Source organism: Typopeltis vanoorti, chromosome 17, assembly GCF_054136105.1.
Source record: "Typopeltis vanoorti isolate ZY-2024b chromosome 17, IOZ_Tvanoo_1.0, whole genome shotgun sequence".
In the NCBI taxonomy this organism is placed as follows: domain Eukaryota; kingdom Metazoa; phylum Arthropoda; class Arachnida; order Uropygi; family Thelyphonidae; genus Typopeltis; species Typopeltis vanoorti.
This window is the reverse complement of record NC_143565.1, coordinates 1,022,482-1,046,135: the sequence shown is the minus strand read 5'-3', so window position 1 is coordinate 1,046,135 and position 23,654 is coordinate 1,022,482. Positions and strand designations below refer to the sequence as shown.

Genomic DNA, 23,654 nt, shown 5'->3' with positions numbered 1-23,654 from the left:
ATAAGATTGGTGCTAATACTGAGCCCTGTGGGAGACTGCTGTTCAGCTTTCTCTGTTTGCTTATTTTGTTTCCAGTATCCCATGAAAGAACCTGTCAGAGAGCATGTTGCCAATAAATTGTACGATGAACTGGCATGGTACAACGTATCAGCTTATGTAGCAAGCTCTCTTTTCATACCATATCGTACAAGGCAGTAAAGTCAACAAACACAGATGTTGTTAAACATCTGTTGTGTTTGTTGTTAAACATCTCTGAAAGTCTGCCTCGATATGGGTAGTAAGACTTAGTACTTGCTTCATACAACTAAGTTGGGCCCTAAAGCCTGCTTTCTCAACAGGCATAATTTTGCATGTAAGACTTCTTGGGTCTTAATATGGCTATTATTGTGATTCTCTTAAAGGCTCTTGGAAGGTTTCCTGTTCATATGTTTAACTTCCTTTAAGGCCGTTATTTTGTCTGTGGTAAATTCTCTTGAAAATTGGTAACTATCAGCTGCACTTTGTCATAAGTTTCTGAGTGATCCTTTAACCTCCCATGTGTGTTAATGATCTCGAGGGCTCTAGACAGCTAGGCTATTTGACAGGCAATTTGATCTGGAGTCATCAACAGATCTTTCTGGTTGACTAGTTACTTCCTCCTAACTCCTTTAATTGGCTTCATGCTTTTCTACTTGATTTTTTAAAGTCCATTTTTCTCAATGCCAGTTATCAAGCTTCTGGAGTAATTCATGAGCTATGTCACAGTTGCCAGATTCTAAATAGATGTGGTATAACTCTTCACAGTCTTTATTCCAGTCAGGTATGCATTCTTTACATGCATAATGCTTCGCTGATGATATGACTGCTCCAATGATCTGTTGTAGTTTTCACACACAGGTGGTATCCATCTTACTACTATATCCAGTACTTGTGAGAAATCCTGCCAGTTCACTTCCCTAAAATTTCATCTAGGTCGTGGAATGGACCATGTTATTGGTATTTGTATTCCTACTTCTACCAATACTGGGTGATGTTGGCTATGGAAAATCTTCAAGGACTCGTATTGTTGTGTTTAGGGGCTGATTTTGTAAATTTCGGGTAACCATGTCCTTTGCATTGAATATTAAGCCCAGACTGTTTTGCTCTTCCCAGTTTGTTAATGCTTCATCATTTCCATCATTATTATTGTAATGCTATAGGATGTGATGGCTGTTAAAATTCCCTCTGTAAATAGTATGATGTGGAAATGTGGGAATTACTTCAGGTAGCCAGGGGAGGCTTGTAGATATTAACCAATGTGAGATCAGTGGTTAATAAGCATCAACTCTTGCTGTGATAGTGTGTATATTTTGATTAATATGTGCTGATATTAAATGAGCATTCTTTATATTGTTGTGTACGTAAGTTATGCAGCCATGAGCATGGTGATATGTAGCTCCAAGAATATCATACCCTGTAATTATTCCTCTGGATTTCAATTATCTGTGTGTGTGTCTTGAATGACAGCTATGTCTATATCATTTTCTCTAAGGATTGATTTTTGAGAGATATTGCTTTTAACAAAGCTGATTCCTTCAATGTTGAGTTGTCATTAGTACCCAGTTTCTTGTATTGTGATCCTGTGAGGGCCATTCGGTGATTGTATAGTTTGTGATTTCATGTGTCTATAGCCAGGAGATCATTAAGATAGATCTGGTTGCCAGTAATCACTCTAGCTCAATTAGTTACCCAAGGTAATGATAAAGTAATTTTTTTTTGGCATGTTAGCAATATCACCACATAGGAATGTTCCAGGAAATTGGCATCTTCCTTGACATATTTGTTTAATATGAGTCTTGCACTGGGTCAAGTTCCAAAGGAGTGGAAGGAAGGCAATATTGTGCTGCTTCATAAGGGAGGTAACAACTCAAGCATCAAATGATAGGCCTATCTGTGTATCAGTTGTTGTTGAGGTTAAAGTGTTGGAGAGGCTGGTGAAAACCAGGATCTAGAATTGGGTTGACAACAAGGTATTATCTTTCATGGACAACATGGAATTACTAAAGGGAGGTCACATTTTAGTAATCTACTTCCTTATTAAAATAAGGTGGCGGCTTCATTGGATAAAGGAGATAGGCACACAGTAGTATACCTAGATTTCGCAAAGACTTTTGATAGATTACTGCATGATAAGTTGATAGTCAAACTAGAGCTGATGAGGATGGACTAGTGCATTGCATCAGATATTGGCTATCTTATAGGTATCAGCAAGTCGTGTATGAGGGAGCAATATCCTGGAAGAGGAAAGTCACTAGTGGTGTGCCTCAGAGGTCTGTTTTAGGGCCATTTCTGTTTAACTGTATGTTACTGATATTGGGGAAGACTTGGATGGAAATATTCAGTTGTTTGAGATGATGCAAAGTAGGAATGAACTATGAGGAGTAGAGCAGATTTGTGGCCTTACAAGAAGACTTGAATAGATTGAGTAAATAGGCATGGGAGTGAGGATGCAAAATGTAAAGTTTTAAAATTTGGTAAACAAAGTTGGAATGTAGAATTTATGGTTAGTGAGGATATATTGTTGAAGGTGGAGGAAATAAGAGATGGTGGATAAGGATGTAAAATTTAGAAGACACATTGCCATAATTGTGAGGATGACACAACAAATTCTGGGAGTGATGCAGAGGACACAGACTTGTAGAAGTAAGGAGATTCTTTCACTTATATAAGGCCTTGATTAGGCCACACATGGATTACTGTGCACAGATTTATTCACCTAGTTTTCAAAAGGATGAAGAGATACTGAAAAGAGTTGAAAGGTGACTGACAAGGGTAGTTTCTGATCTTTGAAATGTTGAATATAAGGAAAGGTTGAGAAGATGCAATTTACAGAATCTAGTGGATTGGAGGAAGAAGAGTGATATGATATAGACGTACATGCTTGTAAGGGGTTGTTATAGGATGAAGAGATTTTTCATAAAATGGTGAGAGATTGATCCCTGGAAAGCACAGTTGTGAATGATTGGAATGCCTTGCCTGAGAGTGTGATGTCTGCAGAGAATTTGAATGTATTTAATGCATGGTATGATGAACTGTGGAGCTGTGTGTGTGATGAAGGACCTCCTAGATGAGTTTTTGACTCCATGGGGGGGGGTCTTAGTATAATAATAATGTCTAGTGCACATGTTTCATTAAATCTAGTAATGTCTTGCTGTATTATTGGCTGATTTTTCACCTTTAGACTCTGTCTGATATTTAATGATATGCAAATCCTGATTATCATTAAATTATTATTTTATTATTTTTTTTGTCATCCCTGTCTGTCCTAATTTTTAGCCTAGTCAGTATGTGTTTAAATAACAATTGTTTGTTATCTCTTCTCTCACTGTAGGCAGAGCTTGATACTGTTACTGTACAGCTAGAGGAAATGGAAAGTAAAGCTGCACAGGCTTTGAAGAATCAGGTGGAGTTAAAAAGTCAGCTTGCTGATATTCAGGTAAAACTACTTTAAGAGTATGAACATTCTTTTTATAAGTACAATAAAAGTATTTTTTTCTAAAAATGTATTAATATTGCTTTCACAAATTACTGACTTACCACAACAAACTGAACATGATTGGAAAAAGAGTATATGGAGAACAATTTAACCAAAAATAAGTTTCATATTATATAATATGAATAATATATAATAAGTTTAATAAAATATAATATCATTTTGAAATTTTGTGCATTTTGGTGAAATTTAAATTTATTTATGATCATTGGGTGTAACTGCATAGTGTTTGCCATAGATATATGTAAGTTTTTTTCATGTTATAGGTAATTGTAGAAAACAAACAAAACCATAGTGAAAATAGCATCACCATGACAGGTAATGCAAAATTAGACTCTTCCCCCCCCTCCCCACCCCAAGTACAATTTATATAGTTTCATATACCTACATAGGACATGCATAGAACTGATGCAGAGGACATAGTGGAGTTGTTCAATGAGCACTTTATTGGAGTATTTCATCCTGGAGGAGGTTTTAATACTACAGGGATAGGGCAGGTTGAGGGTTTAGAGGCGCAAGAGGAGAGTGTGTTCCAAATACTGAGTACTCTTGATACCAATAAAGCTGTGGAACTGGATGGTATTTCGCCATGGGTTTTGAGAGAATGTGCTAAAGAACTGATTTCATTGACCTGGCTTTTCAATAAAAGTCTAGCTGCAGGAAAAGTACCCAGGGAATGGAAGGAAGGTAAGATAATGCCTCTGCATAAGAGTGGTAGCAGACTGGAAGTGCCAAAATGTAGGCCTGTTTGTGTGTCATCAGTAGTTGTTAAGGTCTTGGAGAAATTAGTGAGGGACTATATAGCATTGGGCAGATGAGGGTAATGTTATCTGTGAGAATCAACATGGATTTGTTAAGGGGTGCTCTTGCTTTAGTAATATGATTGCCTTTTATAATAAAGTGACAAGAGAGCAGTTGATGAGGGAAAGGCATATACTGCCATTGTTTTTGGATTTTGCAAAGGTATTTGAGTGCCACATGATAAGCTGATATTTATGTTGCAGCACATGGGTTTAAATGTCGGGATAGTCAAATGGATTCAGGATTGGCTGACCGATAGTATCAGAGAGTTATGTATGGTGGGGCAGTATCAAGGAAGCAGAAGGTTACAAGTGGGGTTCCACAGGGCTTAGTACTGGGACCTGTATTGTTCAACCTTTATATCAATGATATTGTCAATGGATTGCAAGGAGACACTCAGTTGTTTGCGAATGATGTGAAGCTGGGAAGGGTTATCAGTAATAGTGCAGATGTGGCAGCCCTGCAAGAAGATTTGAATAAACTAGACAGATAGCCAAATAAATGGTGGTGTCGGTTCAATGCAGCAAAATGTAAAGTCTTGAGGTTTGGGATCCATCGATGGGAGGATGCATACTCGATTGGAGGAGCTGTACTGGAGGAGGTAGGGGAGACAAGAGATCTGGAAGTGACGATTGATAGAAAACTGAAATTCATTGAGCATATTGCAAAGGTGGTGATGGTAACTCAGAGGATTGCTGCCATACTAAGAAGGGCACTGACCTACAGAGATAAAAGAGTTATCATTCCGTTGTATAAGACTCTGATGAGGCCACACTTAGACTATTGTTCTCAGATTTGGTCCCCAGGATTTGAAGGGGATAAATTAACTGTGGAAAGGGTACAGAGGCAGATAACAAAGATGGTTTCAGGACTGTACAATATGAATTATGAGGATCAACTGAGGGAATGTGAACTGCAGAGTTTGGTGGATAGAAGAAGGAGAGGTGATATGATTGAGACATTTAAACTGTTGAGAGGCAGTTACATGGTAGACATTGAAGAGTTCTTTCACTTGGTGGAATGGCAGGAAGGAGTGATGACAATGGGCCATCCCTTTAAGTTACGAAAGGAGGCTGTGCACAAGAGGGTGAGGTGTGGTTTCTTTGCGTGGAGGGTAGTTGGAGCGGGAACGATCAATGGGTTGAAGGAGTGTATGATAAACTTTGTGTTTCCTAAAAACGATCTCCCACGATGAGTCTTTTGACTCATCGTGGGAGATCGTTTTTAGGAAACACGTGCTGGGAGATGAGAGAATAAAATGGAGGGAGATGAGAGATTGAGGCCCTGATAATAATAATAATAATACTGATTGTCGCATTATACTGTAACTAGCTGCTGTGCTCCGAAGATGTTGGTTTGAAATTGAGAAAAATGGATGGCCTCATCTTCACCTCTGCTTAACTTATTAGCTGGTTGGTTGGTAGCACAGGCTCTTGGTAGTGGTCTTCTGTTTTGTGCTGTTAGTTTGACTACTTCAGTAACTTAATTTTTTGATGCCACTCATATATCAGGTTTTTGGTCTCCCTATACCAGATCTTCTGTCCTTCATTCCTTCAGTCCAATTTGAAGTCTAATCCGAATGTTTTAATAGGTTTTCTATCATGTTATTACTCCTTCTTTCTAATGTATGGAGTTTTCTCTTTTATCCTTGTTTTTACTTTTCTTAATATCTCCCCATTTGTAGTTCTTCCTGTCATTCATTCTTCAGTATTCAGTGCCAGCACCAATACTTGAATACTAGAAGTCTTGATTTGTCTCTTATTTTGAAGAATGCATGTCTCTCATCTGTGGAGGGCAACACTCAGACAAATCTTTTAACCCCTTAACGTACCAATTAAAAATCAGAAAGCGGTCTTTTTTCTGCCAATTTTTTGGGCAAGGGTGATTTGCTGGATCAAATTCATCATTATTTGAAAAATAATGATGAATTTGTGCAAACGCAAACGAAATAGCCAGTACACGCCATTGGCAACTTTTCTCGGCTGGAAGGAAATAGGCACAAGATTGTCTAGCATCTATATTCGGTTGTATTTATATGTGAAACCAAAATTCAAAATCAATTTTGGTGCAATAAACAAAAGACGTGTCACTGACGTCTTTGTATGTTAAGGGGTTAATAAGCTACTTCTTTGTTCTCAATGACATACTCTTTGATGTTAATACTTGTCTTATTTTTATTCTTATAGCGCTTACACTTTGCCTATCTGATGTTATTAGGTTTTCTAGGTAAATTCTTTTATTTGCATTCTTTTCCCTTCTAGTGATATATTTGTGATTTGCTCTCCATCCTTGGTACATTTCATTACTTTTATTTTTCATTTTATTATTATTTTTTTTATTGATTTTCATATGGCATCGTTCATTTAAGAGTTTATCTCTGCAAGTGATTCTTGTTCTTTTTTCATTGTTTATACTAGGGAACCAGGGCAAACAACAAAAAAGTTGGCTACTGGGCCAAATCCTGAAACACATACCAACTCAATATCACCAGAGTTCAAAATCACTACTTCAACATAAGAAGCCTAAATGACAAAGAAATGGAACTAGCAGAAGAACTAGATAAGTACCAGATCAATATAATAGGGGTGACTGAAACAAAAAAAAACAAAACTGGTGTTATCTTTCCAAGCAATAAATACAAAATGTTATATTCAGGCAATAATAATCAAGGAAAAGAAGAAGTAGCTATAGTATTCAACACTAAACATGAGGCTAATCTTCTTAAATGGCATTATCAATTAGAGTGATGTGGTCAAATGTCAGAATGGGGAACTGGACAATGAGACTTATTTGTGCCTACAGCCCCAAAGAAGGTAAAAGTGTAGGAATTTATTGAGACTTTACTGAAAGCAACAGACACAATGAAAAAGGAAAAGTTGGTCTTTGTTGGAGATCTCAATAGCAGAGTAGGAAATGATTGTCAGATATACAGAAATATTTTGGGAAAATTTGGTGAAAAGAGCAAAGCTAATAATAATGGAAAATAGCTGTGATTTCTGCTCAGGAAATGGACTAACACAATGTTCTAACATAAAAATGTGCACAAATCCACATAGAGACAAGATGCAAGAAATATGAAAAGTCTTATTGACTATGTTATTGTTGATAGCGATGTTTTCCTGCTGGTTCAGGACACAAGAGTGTACAGAGAATTTGAAATTGGAAGTGCTCATCATTTATTCTTGAGCAGGATCAAATTAAATTTCATACTGAAAAGAAGAACATGTAAGAAAGTTTTAAAGCAATTAAGGATTGTAGAAGAGAAGCTTGGTAAAGAACAAGTTGGATTTAGGCTAAACAGAGGCTGTGAGGATCAGATTTTCAATTTACGACAAATAGTTGAGAAATCATGGGAATATCACAAAGATCTGTATTTACATTTTGTTGATCTGGAAAAAGCATATGATAAGGTGCCAAAAGAAAAGCTATTCAAAACACTACAGTTGTATGGTGTCAGTGGGCATAATATCAAGCAATACTTAAGTCTTTCTTTGAGTTGTAGGTCAGCAGTTAGAATTGAAGGAAGTACAGGAAGATGGTTTAATGTTAAATCTTGAGTAAGACAAGGATGTACATTATCACCTCTGTTATTCATTATACGGGATGCTTAAGGATCAAAGCTATATAACTGAGAGGAGACCTCCAAATAGCCTTTAAAAGAATGCGGAGAACCGACCAGGACTTCTGACCTAATGTCCAATCCTCACCCTCTCATGGTGCACCCTGCTAGGTATCTAACAAGGTGCACCTGTTAGATACCTATTGGTGAACCCTTATTGGCTTAAACAAAAATTTCAAATGATGGTATAAGATGACAGAATTTCATGCCAGCTGGGGCATTTCCCAGTTAAACAAGGCCCCAATGTTTTTGCCAGGGAACCAGGGCAAACAGCAAAAAGTCAGCTACTGGAACAAATCCTAACACTTATCCCAACTCAACATTACCAGAGTTCAAGATCAGTACTATCAACTTAAGAAGCCTGAATGGCAAAAATATGGAGCTAGGTGAGGAATTGGATAACGGATCGTGAGTGTGATATTTTTGTCAAACTTCAGAATGAAGAAAATAGCGATATGACAAGAAATGGCAAGGTTGTACATGAGAATTATGAGAGTGTTAATGTAGAAAGTGTGAATGATAGTATTAATGGTTTCTCAGAGAATAAAAAAGATGAGATAGATGCATTGAGTGAGATTGCGTTGTTGAATGGTGCGATAGAATGGGCAAAACAGCAGCTAGAGTGCATGAACAAAAGTCGACTGAATGAACCAACCAATAATAAAAGGTATGACAGGAAAAATAGGCGTATGAATGTGAACATGAACAAAATGAAGGATAGAGTGCTGTATGGAGACTCGTTAGTATAAGGTGTGTTAGTAGAGGATTTGACAAAATCGTACCAACCTGGTGCGACCATCAAGGACGTAACTGAGTCTATTACAGAGCAAAAGGAAAGGGTGAAAGAAATTATTGTTGTGGCAGGTACGAATGATTTGAAAGGAGATAAAATGGAAATGATAGAAGACCTGAATGAATTGTTTGAGGTAGCAAAAGAAAAGAGTAAGAGAGTTAGAATGATTAGTCTTTTGCCACGGTATGACAGTGAAATGCTTAAAAGGAGGGCCATAATTGCAAATGACTTTCTGCGTGGGTTATGTATGACGAGTGGTGTGGAATTTGTGGACGTGTGGAGTGAGTTTGATGGGCGAAAGGATCTATATAAGATGGATGGCTTGCATTTGAATGGTTACGGTGTAAGAAGACTTGAGAAAATGTTGCTGAATGTAGTGGATGTGCAAATTCAGGGAAACTGGATTTGTTAAGGGGGGGGAGTAGATATACAGTCCTTAGGGAGGCAGTTGAATGTATGAATGGATATAATATGCTAGAGCAAATAAGGACAACAAACCAGAGTGGGATAGTTAATATAAGGCATCAAGGTAGGGCTGGGGCAAATGGGGGTCTTAAATTCATGTACACTAATACTAGGAGTATTAGGAACAAGAAGGAAGAGTTTTTGGCCATGGTTGGCACTTCCAGACCACAGGTTATTGGTATTAGCGAAACATGGCTGACTGTAGATGATATAGCTAGTGGGATTGAATGTGATGGGTATAGTGTGTTCAGGAATGACAGAGAGAATAAAATGGGGGGAGGAGTATTGTTGATGATAGCTGATGAGCTACAGCCAAGGAGAATAGAAGTTGAATTGCAGGATAGAGAAAAGAGCACATTTGAGGCCATTTGGTGTGAGATTATGGCTAGCAGAACTAAATATACAATCGGGTGCTGCTATAGACCAGGTGATGGAAAAGATGGTGGTGACAGTATGCACAAGCAACTAGAAGAAATGAGTGGAAGGAGGGTGATTATTATGGGAGATTTCAACTATGGTCGCATTGATTGGAGTGAGGAGAGGACACCCGGGAGGGAGGAATTGGATTTTATGCTGTTATTAAGGGATAACTATCTGCGACAGCATGTAATGGAAAATACTAGGGGTCAGAGAGTGCTTGACCTAGTAATTACATCTGAGGATTTGGCTGTAACAAATATGACCACATTGCCACCAATTGGTGAGAGTGATCATAGGGTCTTGACTTGGGAGGTGGCTAAAGGTGTAGAATTTTCTATTAAGACTGGAAAGTATGACAAGCTTAGGAGTTTGATTGGTTCAGTGCCATGGCATGTACAACTGCAAGGACTAGAAGTTGATAGTGCATGGGAGGTAGTTAAGAAGTGCTTGCATGAAGCAATGGCTGACTGTATACCTAGAGTCTGAATAATAAATCAAGTAGGGGTTAAATGGATAAATAACATCATTAAGCTTGAGCTGCAAAAAAAAAAAAAGAAACAACTATGGAGGGAATTTAAGGAGAAAGGTGACCGGCAGGCACATGAATGGTATAAAGCCCAGGTCAGAAGGGTGACGAGTGTGGTAAGAAAAGCAAAAAAGGAGTACGAAAGAACATTGGCCATGCAGGCTAAAGAGAATCCCAAACAGTTTTTTAGATATGTAGCAAGTAAAAGGAAAAATGTACATGGCAGAATGATTTTAAAGAATGCCAATGGTAGGGAGGTAACTGAATCAGTTGAGATAGCTGAGTTACTGAATGAGCACTTTGCAAGAATATATCATCCAGGTGGTGACATTGCAGAAACGAATAAACCAGTAGATTATACGAGAATTGTGGTGAATGAAGTGGAGGTGAGTAGTCTATTGCATAACCTCAATGTCAATACATCTGTGGGATTGGATGGTATACCAGCTCATGTAGTACGAGAAGCAGCTAAAGAATTGTCAGTACACTTGACCATTTTGTTTAATTTGAGTCTCGGGTCTGGGTTAGTCCCGAGCGGGTGGAAGGAGGGAAAAATAGTTCCACTGCATAAAGGTGGTTCCAAGACTGCTGTTGTAAATTACCGACCGATTAGCATATCAGGAATCAATATCAAGGTCTTAGAGAAATTAGTCAAGAAAAGAATACAGGATTGGATAGATGAAAATGGGATATTGTATGGGGGACAACATGGTTTTGTGAAGGGTAGATCATGCCTCAGTAACTTGCTCACGTTTTATAACACAGTGACGGCTGAACTGGATAGGGGTAATGGGTTTACAGTGATACTACTGGACCTAGCCAAGGCCTTTGACAGGATACCACATGTAACCCTAATCAGTAAACTGGAGCAGATGGGGATAGATATAGGGTTGGTAAGATGGATAGGAGGGTGGTTGAAGGAGAGATACCAGAGAGTGGTTTATTCAGGAGTAGAGTCAAAAAGACGTTTTGTGACTAGTGGAGTGCCGCAGGGCTCTGTTCTTGGACCACTGCTTTTCAATTTGTTCATCAATGATATTGGAAAGGATTTGAGAGGAAGTGTTCACTTGTTTGCTGATGATGCAAAGTTGGGTAGAGCAATTGTGAGTGCACAGGATGTCAAAATTTTACAGGATGATTTGGATAGTTTGGAGAACTGGGCTAGGAAAAATGGATGTCAGTTTAATGTGGCAAAGTGTAAGGTTATTCACTTTGGGGTGAAAAAAATAGCAGAAGTACATCGCATTGGTGGAACCGTACTCCAGGAGATTGATGAGGCCAGGGATTTGGGAGTGCTGGTGGATAGGGAGTTGAAGTTTAGGGGGCACATTGCGAAAGTGACTAAAAAACAGCTCACCAAATCACTTGGCTTATGAAAAATACTTTAACATACAGAGACAAACAAGTTGTTGTTCCTCTGTATCGAGCCTTGATAAGACCCCATCTGGACTTCTGTGCCCAGTTATGGCACCAGGGTTTCTTCGTGATGGGGAGGAAGTGGAGAGGGTCCAGAGACGAGTGACCAAGATGATAGCAGGTCTGTGGAATGAACCTTATGAGAATAGGTTGAGGATTTGTGGGTTGCCGAAATTGGACGATAGGCGAAGGAGGGGTGATATGATTGAGACATTCAAATTACTGAAGGGTTTTTATATGATTGATCCAGAAGATATTTTTGAAAATATGACTGGTGGTGGGAGGACTAGGGGCCATGCATGGAAGCTGGGCAAGAGCGTGGTTGACAAGGGTGTTAGAGCTAGGTTTTTTACTTGGAGAGTAGTGAATGAGTGGAATAAGCTTCCAGAGTCTGTTGTGGGTGCTACGACTGTGAATGAGTTCAAGGCAAGATATGATAGATACTGTGTGAATGTTGAATAGTTGTTCCAGACATGATGTTAGAGCCTCCCTCGATGAGTCTGTCGACTCCTTGGAGTTTCCCGGAACAATAATAATAATAATAATAATAATAAGTACCGGATCGATATAATAGGAGTGACTGAAAGAAAAAAGGCAAAAACTGGTGAGATCTTCTGAGCACTAAATACAAAATGTTATGTTCAGGCAATGACCATCAAGGAAAAGAAGGAGTAGCTATAGTATTCAACACTAAATACGAGGCTAATCTTCTTGAATGGCAAACAGTCTCAAGTAGCGCAATGTGGGCAAATATCAGAATAGGGAACTGGACAATGAGACTTATTTGTGCCTATGGTCCCACAGAAGGCTCTACTAAGGTGGAAGTGGAGGAATTTTTTGAGGCTTTAGAGAAAGCAACTGACACAGTGAAAAAGGAAATGTTGGTCCTTGTTGGGGATCTAAATAGCAGAGTAGGAAATGATTGTCTGACATACAAAAATATATTGGGAAAATTTGGAGAAAAGAGAAAATCCAATAATAATGGAAAATACCTGTTGGATTTCTGCTCAGTACATGGACTGATTATTACTAATACAATGTTCCATCATAAAAATGTGCATGAATTCACGTGGAGAGAAGAAGCAAGGAATAAGAAAAGTCTCATTGACTATGTTATTGTTGATAGTGATGTTTTCTCTCTGGTGCAGGACACCAGAGTGTACAGAGGATTTGAAATTGGAAGTGATCACTATTTAGTCATGAGCAGGATAAAACTGAATTTCATATTGAAAAGAAGAACATGTAAGAATGTTTTAAAGAGAATAAAAGTTGTGCAGCTCTCAGATGTGAACTGTAGACTAAAATACACAAATATTATTCAAGAAAAAATGAAAGGGTTTGAGTGCAGGAACCAAACCTTGGAGATTCATTGGCAATCCTGAAGAAAACACTGATTGATTCAGTCAGACAGGCATATGGTGAGGTTGTGTGCAAAGATAAAAAAAATCAGAACTCCATGGTGGACACACGAAGTTAAAGAGGCAGTGAAGGAAAAGAAGAAAGCATATCAAACGTTCCTGGCAAATAAGTCAGCTTCTGCTCTTAGAGAATACAGACACAAATGTAAGAAAGCTAAACACCGTGTAAAACTGGCTAAACAAAAGTCATGGGAGGACTTTGGCAAGAACATAGAAAATAAATATGAAGAAGGTGGCAAGATATTCTGGAAATTCTTGAAGAAGCTCAGAAATGGAGGAAAAAGTGCTGTAAAAGCAATTAGAGATGATAAATGTGGCATCAAAACAGGAGAAAAAGATATCTTTGAAGTATGGAGTAATTTCTTTGAAAACTGCTAAATGTAACAAGCAGTGATGACAGCACAGTGGTAAAACACACTGACCAGGCATGCAGTCAGGAAGACATATTCATACTTGAAGTAGAAAAAGCAGTCAAAAGCATGAAATGTGGAAATGTAGCAGCAGTAGCTGATATTATTATTATTATTATTATTATTACTGGTATCTCCATGGAGTCAGTAGATTCATCGCGGGAGACCCAAACGAGCAAAACAATATCTGTCATATCTCTTCTTGAATTCATTTACAGACGAAGAGCTCACAACTAAGTCAGGCAATGAATTCTACTCATTCACCACCCTCCAGGCAAAAAACTTGTTCTGACACCCTTGTTAACCACACTCTTCTTTAATTTCCAGGTATGACCTCTTGTTCTTCCATCACTATCACACAGCTGAAACATTTCCCCTGCATCAATCCTATAAAAACCTTTCAGTAATTTAAATGTTTCTATCATCCCCTCTCCACCTATCAACCAACCTCTGCAATCCATAAGCTCTCAATCTCTCAATGTAGGGAGCATGTTTTACATCACTCACCAACTTGGTCACTCTTCTCTGAACCCTCTCCACAGCCTCCTCATCTCCAAGGAATCCAGGTGACCAGACCTGAGCACAGTAATCCAAACATGGAAGTATCAACGCTTTATAAAGGGGAATAATAACCTCTTTATCTCTGGATTTCAGTGTGTTCCTCAACAACCAAGTAATCCTATGTGCAATCTTGGATACCTTAGCAATGTGTCCTCTGAACTTTATCTCCTTATCTACCAACACCCCTAAGTCCCTATTGAGTACTGTTCCTACAATATAGTACACAGCTGGTAATCTTTTAATCCCAAAATGCATGACTTTACACTTTTCCACATTGAACTGACATCCATTATCTTTTGCCCATTCTACCAGCTTATTTAAATCATCCTGCAAACTTTCAACATCAGCTTGATTTTTTATTGCACTACCCAACTTTGCATCATCAGCAAACAACTGAATATCTCCCTGTAAGCCATTTCCTATATCATTTATATACAACCAGAAATTCGACCAGAAATGCTCAAGTATGGAGGTATAAAATTCATACAGTGGCTGCATTGCATAGTTCAGAAGGCCTGGACAGAGGGACAGATTCCAGATGATTGGAGTAGAGCTCTCATAGTACCCATATATAAAAAGGGAAATAAAACTGAATGTGAGAATTACAGAGGCATTTCATTACTGAGTGTTCCTGGTAAGATATATGCAATTATACTTGAGAAATGGTTGAGAAGGATTGTGGAAGAGAAGCTTGGTGAAGAACAAGCTGGATTCAGGCCAAATAGAGGCTGTGAGGATCACATTTTCACTTTACAACAGATAGTTGAGAAATCGTAGGAATATAACAAAGATCTGTATTTAAGTTTTGTAGATATGAATAAGCATGTGACAAGGTGCCAAGAGAGAGAAGCTATTCCAAACACTACAGTTATGTGGTGTTAATGGGGCATTATATCAAACAATACTTCGTCTCTATTTGAGTTGTAAGTTAGCAGTTAGAATTGAAGGAAGTACGGGTTTAATGTTAAATTGGGTGTGAATCAAGGATGTACATTATTCCCTCTGTTATTCATTATCTTTATGGATCACATTATGAAGGAAAGTGGTATTAAACCTGATATCAAAATTGGAGGTGTTAATCTCAGCTCTTTGCTTTATGCGGATGATGTTATTCTTCTAAATAAATCTGCTACAAGTCTACAAGATTCCCTGACTAAATTGAATAACTTTTGTAATAGAATGGTATGAAGGTCAGCATTCAAAAGACATGAAAATAGGCAGAAACATTAAAAATATCAACTGCATTATGAATGGAGAACTTATAGAACAGTAAAACATTTCATCTACTTAGGCACTATTTTTAGTGAAGATGGTAAAAGTTAAATATGGAAATAGACAACAGCATCAACAAAGCTGGTATGATAGGAAATCAGTTGAATTAATTTATATGGAATAAGAGAGAAATTAGCCAAAACACTAAATTAGCTGTATACAAGACAGTGTTGAAACCAATTTTAACTTATGGATCTGAGAGCTGGGTTAGAAATAAAACACATGACCAAAGGCTAGAGACCTCTGATATGAGAGTCCTGAGAAAGATTAGGGGGCATGAACAGATGGCATCAATGGCAATATCATATTAAAAATTAGGATATTAGGAAAGAACTTGATATTGTCAGCATTCAGGAATGCATTAGCAGAGCTAATCTCAGGTGGTATGGTCACTTAAGCAGAATGGGTGAGGAAAGATTATCAAAACAAGTGTTCTCTGCCAGGTTGGCAGGAAAAAGACCCAGAGAAGACTAAGATATATGGGGATTGATATGGTAAAAAATGCCTTTGAAGACAGAAATATGAGGCCTTATAATATTGGAGTCTTGACATGTAGCAGACTAATTTGGAGGAAAATTGTATATAGGAAGTTAGTAATAATGTAAATTATTCATGTAGTACTGTCATATCCTGTACACCCCCTGAGGGTATACATCAGGAATTTGATGATGATGATGTTATTCATTATCTGTATGGATCATATTATGAAGGAAAGCAGATGTAAACCTGATATCAAAATTATTATGCTAATCTTTGCTCTAGTCTTTCATGTAGTACTATCATAATATCCTGCACAACCCTTGAGTGTACATGTCAGGAATTTGATGACGACAATGATGATGATGCTATGAAGGCTGTGTTGTCTGCTAATCTTATTGTTTTATAAAGGCTACCATTGATCTTTATTCTACTACTGATTTTTCCTTTGAATTTCTTCATGAACTCTTTGATATAAAAAATGTAATGAAATGTAGAGGTGAGAGATCACACTCTTGTCTAATGCTGTTTTCATGGGTTAGCTTCTTTTCCTTGTTTAAATATGACTGTGGTTTGATTTTTATATAGTTGAGAAATTAACTTTCTGTCATTTTAATATATATTCAGATTTTTGAGGACTTTGAGCTACTAAATTAGCTGTATACAAGACAGTGTTCAAACCAGTTTTAACTTATGGATCTGAGAGCTGGGTCAGAAGTAAAACACTTGACCAAAGACTAGAGACCGCAGATATGAGAGTCCTGAGAAAGATTAGAGGCGTGAACAGATGGCATCAATGGCAATATCATATTAAAAACGAGGATATTAGGAAAGAACTTGACATTGTCAGCATCCAAGAATGCGTTAGCAGAGCTAATCTCAGGTGGTATGGTCACTTAAACAAAATGGGTGAAGAAAGATTAGCAAAACAAGTGTTCTCTGCCAGGTTGGCAGCAAAACGACCCAGAGGAAGACCAAGATATAGGTGGATTGATATGGTTCAAAGTGCCTTAGACAATAGAAATATAAGATCTGATAATGTTGGAGTCTTGACAAGTAACGGGCTGATTTGGAGGAAAATTGTAGATAGGAAGTTAGTAATGATGTAAATTTTTCATGTAGTACTGTCATATCCTGTACACCCTTTGAGGGTACATGGCAGGAATTTGATGATGATGATGATGATGAGGACTTTGAGCATGATATTGTTGTCATAAGTTTGTTCTGTTTCAATGAATGCTATAGGTATGATTGTGTTTATTCTATGTTATTTTCTACGATCATTTGAATAATTAATATGGCTTCTGTTGTCCCTGTGTTTCTTCTGAAGCCAAACTGCTCGTTAGATAGATGTTCCTCTATTTTTAATAATAATTCTAGTTAAGATTTTAAGACTGTGAGCTGATAGTCTTAACATTCAGTGATCTTACATTATGAAAATTATGGAATCAACAGCTATGTTAGAGTGAATAGAGTGAAACTTTAAACCAAAATAAACACTCAGCATTTTGACCTTCATGTTCAGGTCATCATCTGGAGTATACACAAATGGTATGCTTAAGTTACTGATCAACCGCTAAAACTATCTGCCTAACCTCTAGTGAAAAAAAAAAAAAAAAATCTTGCTATATCAAATCTAGAGTCCTGTTATTATTATTATCTATTAGGTTACAAAATTAAATTAAGTTGAAGAGCAACCTGTTCACTCACTCACTCACTCACTCACTCTCTCTCTCTCTCTCTCTCACTCACACACACACACACTCACACACACACACACACACACACACACACACACACACACACACACACACACACACACACACACACACACACACAAATAAATAAATAAATAGAAATAAAAATGTTAAAATAATTACTTATATAAGTATACATATAAATTACAACAAACTGGTATGGATAGTGGCCAATAAAAGCTGAAAAAGTGCTTACAGTCCTAAAGTCTCCCCCTAATCTTAACACTAATGGTAGCATACAAATGGGATAAGTTAGCTAATGAAGCTAAAAAGAATCCTAGGGAGTTCTTTTGATATCTAGCTAGCAAATAAAAGAATGATTATGGAAGGATGACATTGATTAAGAAAAACATTTCTTATTCAATGAAGACAGCTAAAACAGGTATAAAGATAGCCGTTGCATAAAGGTCTTTCATTCTTGTGAATGCGACTTCATGGAGAGATTGAGAGCAGTGGATTATGTGGTGGAGAGACTGACTGTAAGTGAGAAAGAGGTGTATGGGAAGTTGAGCAAACGATGTTAATAAGACTGTTGGACTTGATAATATATCACCACATATTCCAGTAGCGGCCCATGAAGTTTTAAGTGGGGGTGCTGCCTATACAAAATTTTAAAAAAATCATTCTTTTTTTCCTAATTAGTAACCAATTTGTTAATAAATGAATCTGTAGATTTATTTATTAATAAATTGGTTACTGATTAGGAAAAAAAAGAATTTTTTTAAAATTATTTTGTATAGGCAGCACCCCGACTTAAAACTTCACGGGCCGCCACTGACGTATTTTGAAGGAATGTGTCCGAAATTTGGCATCTGCCTTAACATATTTTTAATATGAGTCTTCACTGAATAAAATTCCGAAGGAGTGGAAGGAGGGCAAGATTATGGCACTTGATAATAGAGGTGATAGAACTCGAGCATCAAATTATAGGCCTATCTGCGTGTCAGATGTTGTGGTTAAGTTGTTGGAGAAGCTTGTGAAAACTAGGATCCAGAATTGGATTGACAACAATTGTATTATCTTTGATTGACAGCATGGATTTGCTAAAGGGAGGTCATGTTTTAGTAATCTACTTATTTATTACAATAAGGTGACAGCTTCCTTGGACACAGGAGAGGGATATCCAGTAATATACTTAGATTTCACGAAAGCTTTTATTAGATTACCAATAAGCTGATAGTCAAACTAGAGCCGATGCGGTTGGTTATTAAATTAGCATTGGATCGGAGAACTGGCTATCTGATAGGTATCAGCAAGTTGTGTAGCTCAGGGATCTGTTTAGGGCCATTGCTGTTTAACTTGTATGTTAATGATATTGGCAAAGATTTGGATGGAGATATTCAGTTAGTTATTTGCAGATGATGGAAAGTTGGGAACAAACAATGAAGAATATAGGAGATGTTGTGGCCTTACAAGAAGACTTAAATAAATTGAGTGATTGGGCACGTGAATGTGGATGCAAGGTCAATGTTGCAGAATGTAAGGTTTTAAAATTTGGGAAACAAAGATGGAATGTAGAATTTATGCTTGGTGGGGATATATTGTTGGAGGTGGAGGAAATAAGAGTTCTTGGGGTGATATTAGATAAGGATCTGAAATTTAGGTGATACATTGCCGAAATTGTGAAGACAGCACAAAGGTTTCTGGGAATTATGCGGAAAACACTGACTTGTAGAAGCAGGGAGATTCTTGTTCCATTGTATAAGGGCTTGATTAGGCCACACATGGACTACTGTTCCCAGATTTAGTCACCTGGTTTTCAAAAGGATGAAGAGATGTTGGAAAGGTCCAGAGGTGACTGATTAAGGTAGTTTCCAACCTTATTCAGTTTTCTACCTTAATTTCCTACCTCTGGAATTGTCAAATATGAGAAAGATTCAGAAGATGCAGTTTGCAGAGTCTGGTGGATAGGAAAAAGAGGGGAGATATGATAATGACCTACAAGTTAGTAAGGGGTAGTTACAGGATCAATGTTGGAGAGGTTCTACCGAAAACAGTGGGAGATCAGGGGAGAATGAGAGCCCAACCTTGGAAACTTTATAAAGAGGATGTGAGCAGGTGAATGAGAAGATTTTTTGTGTGCAGAGTTGTGAATGATTGAAATGCCTTGCCTTAGAGTGTGGTGTCTGCAGAGAATTTGAGTGTGTTTAAAGCACAATATGATGATAAAAGGACCTCCAAGATGAGTTTTTGACTCCATGGGTTCTGGGGGTAATAATAATAATATTTATAATTTCTTTTTCTAGAAGCAGTTTATCTAAATTTTCTTATCTATGCAGGTATTTGGTGTATTGCACCCATTTTTGTGTTATTTCATTGTCCTCGGTTAGCAGCTTTCCATCCTTACTCTTTATGATGTGCCGTGTTTTACACTCCTTACTCTGAAATTTTTCTGTATATCTTTCTATCCCCTTTCGGCGTTACCTCATGTTTATATCAATTGCATTGCATATTTGTTCAATCTATTATTATTATTATTACCCAAGACCTCATGGAGTCAAAGACTTATCTAGGAGGTTCTTTTATCATACACACAGCTCATCATACCCAAATTCTCTGCGGGCACCACACTCTCAGCAAGGCATTCCAATCATTCACAACTCTGCATGTAAAAAACCTGCTTCTCACCCCCCTGCTAATACTCTCCTTATACAGCTTCCAGGATGACCTCTGATTCTCCCCTGAGCTCCCACTATTTTCTGTGGAACTTCTCCAACATCAATCCTATAACAACCCCTTACTAATAGAAATACAATTTTATTAATACAGACCAGTATTTTACAATAAACATTTATTAAAACCTACCAGTTTTAATAAATGACAACCCCAGACAAGAAGAATCCCACCGTCAGCACGTTTCTACTGTAGTGATACCTTTCATCAAGTCAATTTCTTATCAAATAGCAAGAATACTAAGAGCCCACAACATCAGAGTGGTCTTCAAACCAACCACCAACATCAGACAAGTTTTAGGATCTCCAAAAGATAAAGTTCCGTTCTACAAATATCCAGGAGTATATTACATTCCCTGCTCCTGTGGTCTTGCCTACATCGGACAAACTTCACGAAGTTTAGAAATTAGACAAAAAGAACATGTTGGTGATGTAAACCACAACAGAAGCATCTCTTCCGGCTTAGCACATCATTTCTGCATGTCTAACCACACGATAGATTGGCAAAACAGCTCCATGCCATATCTCGATGATGACTACAGGCATCGTGTATTTAAGGAAGCCACAATAGTACTAATAACCGGCGGAAACCTCAACAGAAATCAGGGTGTAATTCTAAACAGTTCGTAGAAAAACTTGAGCCTCTCTTTCAATCAATCTGAACTACAGCTAGCCAGTAATCACATTACAAGTCTACAACAAACACGCATGCGTGATAATGAATAAGAACAATAAGCCATCTCTGTCACGCGAAATGTGTAACCATAGATACTAGTTTGGTTTACAACGTTTTTTATGTTCCTTTTAATTTGCATTTACTAACTTTCATATCTCCGTAATGCCTTGAAAAATCCAGACAGTTTGCTGGTGAAACTGGTAGGTTTTAATAAATGTTTATTGTAAAATACTGGTCTGTATTAATAAAATTGTATTTCTATTATAAAAACGACCAAAAATGTATACTTTAAACCCCTTACTAACTTGTAGGTCTCTATCATATCTCCCATCTCCCCTCTTCCTCCTACCACTAGACTCTGTAAATTGCATCTTCTCAATCTTTCCTCATATTCAACATTTGATAGATCAAAAACTACCTTAGTCACTCGTCTCTGGACCATAATAAATTTAGTTTAATCCTTTATCCAAGTGTAAGCAAACAAAGTTTGCACCTGAAGTATCTTGAGGACTACCACTTTCTTAACAAATAAGTTTAGGTTTATAATTAATAGAATATATTATGTTGAAAAAATTTGTAAATGCAGCATTCTTAAGATGCTTATAGTATTCCTGGGTAAATTCCTCACTGCAATATGGCATCACCTGTTGGGGTGGAGATTATTACAACAATCTTCTTCCACTAATAAGAATACAAAACAGAATAATTAGAGCCATAACCACTACTAACTTCACACATTCAATCAATGAAATATTTGTCATGCACAATATTCTACCACTACAGAAACTATATCTCTATGGTTGTCTATTATACATAAAAAGGAATGCTAAAAGTTTCTTGGTATATAATGTAGACTATGGGTTACTCTGTGGCTGGACCATGCTGGTAGTACCCAAGGCATACAAAGAAATTTTTCATAAATCCTTCGAATACCTAGCAACAAGCAGCTACAATAAACTCTCAAATGAAATGAAATCTGTAACCTCAGCTTATGCATTTAGAAAAAGATTGAGAAACTACCTCATGGGACTAAACAATGTTGACAATTACTTTAAATGTATAGTATAAGGGATCATTATAACTCGTATCATATCCAATTAAGGTACCAATATACTAACTAGTACATTCACTTAGAAATAACTACGAAAACTATCCAAAGTGTATTTTACTCTATTTGTATATACAGGGTGTTCGGGATAAATTTGACAGTTTCGTAAGGAAAAAGAAAATCTTCTTTGTATCTATTAAATTTAATGAATTGACAAAAAAACATTACAGGCAGAGTTAATTACAATACTATCAACAAGATTTACTCAAAATAACCACCATTAGCATCGATCACAGCTTCAATTCTGCTTCGGAACCTCGAACAAGCTGATGCTACAGTCTCCCTGGGAAGGGCCGCAAAAACTGTTTTAATTTTATCCATTAACTGGGCTTTTGTATTACTGGAAGTGCGATTGGTGTCTTTTTCAACTGCACCCCATACAAAATAATCCATGGGGTTAAGGTCTGGGGAGTTTGGAGGCCAAACATTTGGACTGGTGAAGTCGTAGAAATTTTCAGACAACCATTTTTGACTTTTCCCAGAGGTGTGGCAAGGGCCCGAATCCTGCTGCCATACATACGGCCTACCATTGGCTACCCTTGTTATCCAGGGCTTGACTACAGTTAGCAACTCCACGAACAAAGCCCGAATTCCAATGCCAGGGTTCTTCAACACCTGTTCCTGCAGATTTGCGAGGAATTCTGCTGTACGAACGCAATCAGATCGTCTGCTAGGGATCTTTCTTCTTGCTACATCCTCGTAGTCACCATTGCAAGTCTCTAGTTCATGCCTGATTGTTTTTACTGTATTCAGGGAGCATTGGGCAGCAGTCGTAATATCCTTATTTTGATGGCGGGCACGAATCATCATGATACAAGTTATTCTCTTCCATGATTCAGGTGGGTTCCAGCTATCCATCCTTTCTGACATCTTGTATATGAATGAAGAAGGGTCCAAACTTTTAAATGAAGAGAAGTGTGTGTTAATACATGTAACTTACGGAAAAATATAATTAATTATAAATATGTCAAATTTATCCCGAACACCCTGTATAAGGAAACATTTATTAACTGTAACAAAATAAATAGCCAAAAATAAGTGTAATTACCAACAGAAAATTATAGTAATACTTGAACTGTATTGTATAATATTGTACATTAAATTATACATCTTGAATTATATTGTATAACATTGTACATTGAATTGTACAACTTCAATTGTATTGTATAGTACTGTACTTTGAAGTGTACAACTTGAATTGTATTGTATAATATTGTACATTGAATTGTACAACTTCAATTGTATTGTATAGTACTGTACTTTGAAGTGTACAACTTGAATTGTATTGTATAATATTGTACATTGAATTGTACAACTTGAATTGTATTGTATAATACTGTACACTGAATTCTACAACTTGAATTGTATAATACAGTATACAGTTATACAATCACTCAAACCTCGAGTGGGATTGGGAGTGATGTAGTACACAGCCTTATATTTCATCACTCCAAAATGCATCACCTTGCACTTATTAATATTAAAACTACGACCCCCAACTTCTTTGTCAAGTCAAAAATCTATTCAAATCTTCCTAAAGGGAATTAACATCAGCAGTGCTACTTGTGATTCTCCCCAACTTTGCATCATTAGCAAACAGTTGAAGATCCTCATTCACTCCATATGATATATCATTTACAAACAAGTTAAACATCAGGGACCCAAGAACAAAACCCTGGGGCACACCACTGGTTACCCTTCTTTTTTTGAGATGCTGCTCCATCATTAAAACACAACTTGCTGGTATCATTT

The 23,654-nt window shown here is 37.3% G+C and overlaps 1 protein-coding gene across 1 annotated transcript in view; it reads left to right on the top strand.

Annotated features, from left to right (window-relative positions):
- The window catches only part of LOC150097089 (myosin-14-like), a 1,147,103-nt gene that overhangs the window by 769,849 nt on the left and 353,600 nt on the right, over positions 1 to 23,654 (top strand). The window contains exon 28 of the mRNA XM_090407039.1: positions 3,350 to 3,454. Coding sequence (XP_090263165.1) covers positions 3,350 to 3,454 — 105 coding nt within the window. The remainder of the gene's footprint in view (positions 1 to 3,349; positions 3,455 to 23,654) is intronic.